This window comes from Protobothrops mucrosquamatus, unplaced genomic scaffold, assembly GCF_001527695.2.
Source record: "Protobothrops mucrosquamatus isolate PMUCROS unplaced genomic scaffold, P.Mucros_1.0 scaffold35, whole genome shotgun sequence".
Taxonomy (NCBI): domain Eukaryota; kingdom Metazoa; phylum Chordata; class Lepidosauria; order Squamata; family Viperidae; genus Protobothrops; species Protobothrops mucrosquamatus.
The window spans coordinates 1,485,691-1,493,824 of NW_015386419.1; the positions used below are offsets into that span (position 1 = coordinate 1,485,691).

The following is an 8,134-nucleotide window of genomic DNA, read 5'->3' on the forward strand; positions in this document are numbered from 1 at the left end:
TTAGTAGTGGGAGATGCAGTGTCATGAGTCGATCATTCACACCCTTTGGAAGACTGGCAAGTTGGCGGACAAGATGGTTCTTAACCGCTAAGCCAACTCCAGACTCACGACGTTGGTCACTGCTACGTCCACACCAAAAGAATGTGTAACCGCCTCCTGTTTCTGTAAGCTGACCTTCATTGGCTAGACGAGTTTCACAGAACTAGGAACTTCTAGGCTTTGTTAGAGCCAGCCTTCAGCACATCGGGGTTGAAAGCCCAACACCAAAAGGTGGGGGTTAACTACCAGCCCTGAATCCTGCCAGGCAATACACCTGTAAAATCCCCAGCTTGCCTCCACAGCTGCACTGAACATGCAGAAGCTCCTATCCCAGTATCTCAGGAGCAAAGTCCTTGATCCACAGGTAAGGTACCACATCAAGGACACACCTTCTCTGACCTTGGTGCTGATCTTACTGAAAGACACAAAACTCAGCTGAAGATATTTCAAATAAAGCAACAGTGTTGCCCTTGGCCAGCCAGGTTTCAGGTGCCAGGTCTGCCACCCCTTTCACAAACAGTTTATGGATATAGGTGATTTTTCTGCACCCACAATCTGTTTGTAAAAGGAGTGGCATATTTGCTAGCACCTTGAAACCAAGCCTTCAGCAAGCTGGCCATATAGCCTCTAAGGATGAGTGGTTGGGTTGAAAGTCGAAATAGTTACCAGTTTGAAGTGTAGAAGTTTACTGTACACTATGGATTTTATGGATTAGACACAGCTTGCATTATTAGATTACTTCCATATTGTTGATTGGTTGGCTGGAGGGAGCCAGTGCGTACTTCTGAGATTCATTGTAATTGTTGAAAAGAATGCTAATATATAGTAATGGTAGACATCCATGGATTCAAATTTATTTCTTGGCACCAAAGAAGCTGCATCATTGGGTGCCCTTCAGTAAATCTGCTTCTCCTGAATCAAAGCTTTCCTTTGTTGAAGGTATATGAGATAGTGTACACCTATAGCAGTGGTGGCGAACCTATGGCACGGGTGCCAGAGGCCGCACTCAGAGCCCTCTCTGTGGGCACGCGCACCGTCGCCCCAGTCCTAGGCCTTCAGCTGTGTTTTATAAAACCTTTTCGCTTTAGGCCTCCGCCGCCATGTACAAGAAAAAAAGGTTCAATCAATCAGTCAATTTCAACTTCTCGCAGGGAAAAAAAGATCTTGCAAAGTTGGAATTGATTGATTGAAATTTTTAGTCCCATCCAGTCTGCTGTTACCACCCAATGGGCCACACTCACCCGGCACCCGACGATGCATAAGTGGGTTTTGGGTTGCAGTTTGGGCACTTGGTCTCTAAAAGGTTCGCCATCACTGACCTATAGAATGTTGCCCAGGATCCTTGTTGCTGAGGTTTTCACTGTAAAGAAACAGAACAGAATCCTACTGCTTCAATTTTCATGGGAAAAAGCAAGTAAATTAGGCTTGGAAGGGAGGAAGCTGATAATAATAGACAAAGATGGTAGTTCTCTTTTTAGAATTTATGACCCTGCATCTGAATTAATCCTCACCATGCAGTTGTTTAAGAAGAAAAACAATCTTATCCATCTCCAGGAACTTGCCTCATCTAACCTTAACTTTATTATTTACATATATAAGCGTTCTTCTTTCCCTTTATTTCCTGGTTTTACATTCAGTTTTTGTTATACGCTGATGTGGCATTTTCTGCTTCCTTTTCCTTGTATTTTGTTAAATTTCTAAAGCCTGGCCTATTGCACAAGCTCTTGATTTGTGTACATTTGATCAAGTGGAAAGCACACAACTGGCAGGACATGTTATAAACCTCTCCAAAATAATCAACATAGGAAAGGGAAGGCATATTTGCTTGGTAATTGAGTTCTGTTACTTTGCCTATCCAATGCCACTGGTAGCTTAGGGATGAATTTTTCCCACGGAATAATTAGAGACTTAATTTGCAGTTTTATTTCAAATGAGTGATAAATATATTTTGGAGGAGATATAAAAAGGGGCAAAAAAGATAAATATACACCTTAGCACACATCCTCATGCTCATATATGATACCTGCACTGAGGGAATGTAACTCCCTGAGACAATATAGTTTGAGATTTTCTGGAACAATTTTATTGCAAATCAGTTGGAGAACTGGTTTTGTGCGTGTGTGTGTGTGCGCATGCGCACATGCAACAAACAATTTTAAAGAAAATAAAATAATGTGAGAGCATATTAATTTTTTAAAATGAGGGAAGTAGGAAGGCAAAACAAATAACCTAACAAGACCTGGGTGAAAAGAGAAGCTTTATAGATTCCCTACAAGGTATTTGTATAGATGTGTGCTATGAATTTGGAAGAGATGGAGAACATTCTAGAATGCAGCCTCTGTTACAAGAATTAGGGTTTGAGGGGGCATAAAAACACCTGAAGAAATAGAATATTTATTGACAACTGTTTGTCTGGTTTTTGGGCAAATATGACAACAAAGTTAGGAGTTAAGATATCCTTTCTCTGGAGTCTATAGAAAGTTTTCGACTAAAATTGTAGCGATGAGACTACGTTCCAGGGGATGTGGGCACAGGAGAGGTGAAAAAACAAGGGAAGGACACCCCCCCAATCTTAGAATTCTTTCAACTCTCATGATGATAAATCATGAACTGTGGGTTAGCAAACCACAATGGTGAGGTTCACGTACACACACACTAAAGCAGGTCAGAGATTCACATGGCTTAAAGCTATGTGTGGAACCAATTACTGGTTCAACAGAGCCTAGCAATTTTATATTTCTGGCATAACCTTTTAATATCTGTAACTACATAAACTATTCTTTAATCTGGTATTTTTGCTAAGAAATGATTAATTTTTCCCTCTGGCATTTTTTCTCCCTTGATGTTAGCTTTCGTGTTAATAGTATATGTCCAGAACTTTGGAGGAAAAAAAAATCTGTTAAATTAGAAACAATTAGGATACTGGAAGTAGTTTACACAACAAGATACACACACCGTCTCATACTACTTGTACTTTTTAAGATCTCAAAGAATTTTATGTTCTATATTAGAAAAATGTGGAAACCCCACAGGGTGCAGCATATACATCAGAGTGTTTGAATCAATTAGCAGTTTCCTGAGTAACACATAACCCATAAAACAAATGTAGCTATCAAGTTGGAAACCAATGGACCTCCTGGTAAGATGAATTAAGTCTTTTATAATAGGTCTATACTGTTTTATTTATTTATTTATTTTATTAAAGCTACATTATTTTTCTTGAGGATGCTTTTCCAGTTCTGTCATTACATCCTCCCTATTCAATGACCAGGATTCTTTGGTTGCTTATCTGCACCTGAAAATGGGGTATTTTTTTCTGGATTTGTGGGGAAATTCCCTACTTGGCAAGGTGGAGGAATCAAGTGGCGAGTAATTCTAGAATTGTTGCACAGCCACGAGAAATCCAGGACTACTCCCCCCCCCTCAAGCTCCGTGGAACCTTATCTATCTGTTCCCAGAGGAAGACAAGCAGTCTGGGGAGATTCCTGTATAATAGATAGAATTGCTTGAACTTGAACTCTTCACATGTTGATTGTTGCATGGGCCTGACAGGATCCCAGAACAGAATGCAGTAGAATTGAAAGAAGCATTTTAATTTTAATTTATTTTTAAAATAACAATTCACAGGGATTTTTAAATCAAAGTATTATATACACAATGATTTAACAAAAGGACAGTTTTAAACAGAAAGATATGGGTAGATTGATTGATTGATTGATAATGTGCCATCAGGTTGGTATTGATTTTTAGCGACAATATAGGAAGATTTTCTTCATGATGATCTGTTCCTAACCTAGTTTTTCAGATCTTCCAAAAGTAAACAGAGAGGGAAGATATCAACAAAAAACAGCCTTGGTAATCCCCCCCCCGTCTCAATCTATATACTTCTCTCCCAGCTTGTAGGCTGATGAGTGAGAACTTCAGATTACAACTGGGCAATTGTGTTGCTTAACATACTACAAAAGCAATGTTTAAAAGCAGAATCTAACAACGTGGTTTATTTCTTTCCAGTTTTTCAAGAAGTTCTCCCAGAAACCTGAGGATGGCATAAAATTCAACAGTATGTACCATATCCAGAACTCTTGTCAGTAAAGTGGCAACCAAATAAATTGTCTCTTTCTATACCCAGGAAAGTCATGCTTATCAAAGCGAGAGATGATCCACCATGTAATATGACTGTTATTGTAATGCAGTTTCTTTGAGACATCTCATTCCTTTTCCACACTTCTGTTACATAGTTCATTTGGGCAAGGACTGAAAGATATTTCTGTCCTTCTCAGATCAGCAGATTGGGACTTCCATTTTGAGATGCCAAAATTCTGCATCCAGATAAATAATATGGGTTATGGGTAAATCAGAACCTGATTAATCTATTTAGAAAAGAACATATGGATTGACTTTCTCTTGTGTATTAAGATTAAAATCTACAGGCTTAACATTGTTCAGAATAACACATGCTTTCTTTTTGTTTTGAACAAAATTGAACTATAACCAGTTGTGGTTGGGTTTTACATTTCCAGATAAACTATGTGAATGCTGGCTTATTTTCTGCTTACCTGGATGAAGACTTAGCTATAACCTAAATATTTATATAATAGCAGCTTTCTGTCTCTAGGGATAACCAAAGAGTATTTCTCTTTGAAGAAACTTAAGAATCTGTAACAAAGAATTCTTAGCATGTTCGTTAGGCTGCAATATGGACATGCCATGGTGTGTGTGTGTGGGGGAACATCATAGAATCAAAAGAAAGCTCCAGAAGAAGAAGCAAAATCTAAAAGCAAAGTAGAAAGTGCTAATCCATTGCAAAGGCCAGCATCTAAGTTCATCTCCTTATGAACTCCAATAGATGTTGTTGATTGCTTCTTGAACTACAGGAGGATCAAACAATTATTCTTCCTTTATTGGTGATACTTGTTAGACAACATTTGTGAAGTTCTTAGTCAAGAGAATTACTCAGACTCTCCGTAGAGGGAATCCCTCTTCAGGAAGTACTGTACTCTGGGATGAGCCATGTAAGAACTAAGTTGGGAGTGGCTCCTTGGCCAGAAGGGTTATGTTTGAGTGGCTAGACTCAGTTTCTCATGTTTACTTTTGTCCCTCAATTCTCAACTGAAAATTGAACTTTAGGGGGATACAGCAGTCAGAGAGAGATATTTGCTGGGACAAATGAGCTACTGTAAACCTATTAGTGACTGGAACTTATCTTCCTCTAAGCAGCAGTTCAGGGAGGGAAAAACGGCTCAGTTCCTCTTGTCCCATATTTAGAGGTTTGATCTTGAAAAAAATCTATAAAGGTTATTTTCATGATGTGATCATTTCCTGTGTACTCTCTCTACATGGATACAAATGATAGTCTAATCAGAAAAAAAAGAAATCCTTGTACTTAAGCAGTTGGAATGCATGTGTCGGCAACAGTCCCCAGTAATCAGGTGGTAGAAGCTGCTGGGACTTTGCCCATGCATGATATCTTCTGGGGTAACTTGAATTATCTTGAGTTACCTTGACTTAGTCATACTGGTTGACTGGGATTTCACAATGGTATGCTCTCTTTCCTGTACAGATAATGAAAAAACCATTGAATCTCTAAGAGGGACCATAATCACTTTAATGGAGAGTCATGAAGATACTTGGCCTTCTGCCAGCCCATCTCTGCGGCCAACAAGGTAATTTGAAAAGAGATTGCAAGACAAACTATCCCTTTTAAGCATCAGTATGCATGCTAGATATTTTTCCTTCAACCCAACAGAATATGTAAACTGAGCATTTACATTGCATTAGATATTTGAAGTGCTTCATTACAACAATCTTATAACATAGGATGTTGTTGTTGTTGTTAATTACCAAGTCGTATCCGACCCATTGCGACCTCATGGACAATGTTCCTCCAGGTCTTCCTGTCCTCTACCATCTTCTGGAGTCCATTTAAGTTCACATCTACTGCTTCAGTGACTCCATCCAGCCACCTCATTCTCTGTCATCCCATTCTTCTATTGCCCTCAATCTTTCCCAGCATTAGGCCCTTCTCTGGTGAGTCCTTCCTTCTCATTAGGTAGCCAAAGTATTTGAGTTTCAACTTCAGGATCTGGCCTTCTAAAGAGCAGTCAGGGTTGATCTCTTCTAGGACTGACCGGTTTGAATGCCTTGCAGTCTAAGGGACTCGCAGGAGTCTTCTCCAGCACCATAGTTCAAAGGCCTCAATTCTTTGTTGCTCAGCCTTTCTTATGGTCCAACTTTCACATCCATACATTGCAACTGGGAAAACCATGGCCTTGACTATACGCACTTTTGTTGGCAGGGTGATGTCTACATTTGGCAGACTGAAGGTATCAGATCCCTGTACCAAAGGAGATCTAAAATCATTTATGAGAAGGAGAACAGAGAAATGGAAAAAAAGTAGAGACTATAGTGAATCAATGTGAACAGATAAATCTGGTTTGTGATTTGTACTGCTGCGTGTGTATTATCTATATGTGTGTGTGTGAGAGAGAGAGAGAGAAATATATATAGAGTGTATATATATATATATATACATCTTCCATGTTGAAAAATCATCATGGAGAATTTAATCAAGTTATGGGAGCAAATATGGACATAATGGTTACCATATTGAAGATATCAGTCTACATATTGAGACCAAAGAAAGGAGACTTAACAGAGTGTGTGAACTATCACACAATAGCCTTAATTTCACATGCTAACAAAATAGAATCATCCAATGCAGATTAGAGCCCTAAATAGAAAGGGATGTGTCAGATGTTTAAGGTGATTTTAGAAAAGCCTAAGAAGCCCAAGACATTTTTGCTGATGCACGCTGGATAATTGAGAAAGCCAAAGAATTCCCAAAAGAGGTCAATATGTTTTTCACTGATTACCAAAATGCCTTTGATTGTGTCAACCCAGATTCTTCTCCGCCTTGTGAAAGATTACTGTAGGAAGAATATTGTAATGTTGCTTGTCTTACAAAAGAGATTATGTCTTACTTCTGTAACCCAAGTTATAATTGCCTTTGATAAAATCTTTATTCAGCTCGATTTGCCTGATTCTGAATGACTGGGTGGCTCGCAGTACACGAAACAGTACACGAAACAGTATAAAAAGAATATCATGGAAACAACAGACAATAAAACCAGGCTCCAAGGAAAAAAAGGAAGAGCAAATGGCAAACCCCAAACCATCTTATCAGTGACTAATATCCAGGAAAGGAGGCACCAGCCTCTTTGGGAGAACAGCCATAGTCCCATAAAATAAAGCAAGTGTGCCCTTAACTAGGAGAGCCTTGTCAACAATGGGTAGTCAGCTGCCCCTCTTTATCTGGTTAATCAATTAGTTATGTAGACCCTCAGATGCAGGTCATAAATTCTAAAAAAGAGAACTACCATCTTTTGTCTATTAATATCAGCCTCCTCCCTTCTGTGGCCCACCCGAACGTCATGTTGTTGTTGTTATTATTATTATTATTATTATTATTATTATTATTATTATTATTATTATTATTATTAAGAAAGCAGCAGGTTTCTTTTCAAAGATTCTGCAATTGTATCCTTCTCTGACAATTAATAGTTTAATTATATTTGTTTATTTCTAGTTTTATTTTGTAGAGAGAAATATCCATTCATAATACGCTCATATTCTCTTGTAAGGAATTGAGTGATTAGCGTAGTGGTTCTCAACCTTTTTAATGCCGTGACCCCAACCGGTCGTAAGTCAAGGACTAAACCGGTCATAAGTCGAGGACTAAACCGGTTGTAAGTCGAGGACTACCCAACCGGTCGTAAGTCGAAGACTTTCCCTGCCCGGGAGCGCCGCACATGCGTGGTTCCGCCCCCTGCGCCAGCCGAGGCGTAGCTGGCAAGCGGCAGAGGCGGAGCAGGCCGACCACCAGCTGGCCCAGCCCAAGGTGGACGCTGCCCTTTAGCTCCGCACAAATGGAGTGGAAGAAGGGTAGAGGGGGGGCTTCGGAGACCCCCGAAGGAGCCAGAGGAGAGACCCCCGAGGAGCCAGAGGATCTGCCCCCTCCCTGGTGAGTTTTCCGGGAGGGGGAGAAGACAGCCGCGGGCCGCTCGCCGTTTTCTTTCTCGGCGGCCCCGGCTTTCCC

The 8,134-nt window shown here is 40.0% G+C and overlaps 1 protein-coding gene across 1 annotated transcript in view; it reads left to right on the forward strand.

The window, feature by feature from the left end:
- Positions 1-8,134, forward strand: part of QSOX1 (quiescin sulfhydryl oxidase 1) — a 76,914-nt gene that overhangs the window by 21,422 nt on the left and 47,358 nt on the right. Inside the window, exons 3-4 of the mRNA XM_015811270.1 lie at positions 4,051-4,099; positions 5,600-5,702. Of these exons, the coding sequence (XP_015666756.1) occupies positions 4,051-4,099; positions 5,600-5,702 (152 nt within the window). The remainder of the gene's footprint in view (positions 1-4,050; positions 4,100-5,599; positions 5,703-8,134) is intronic.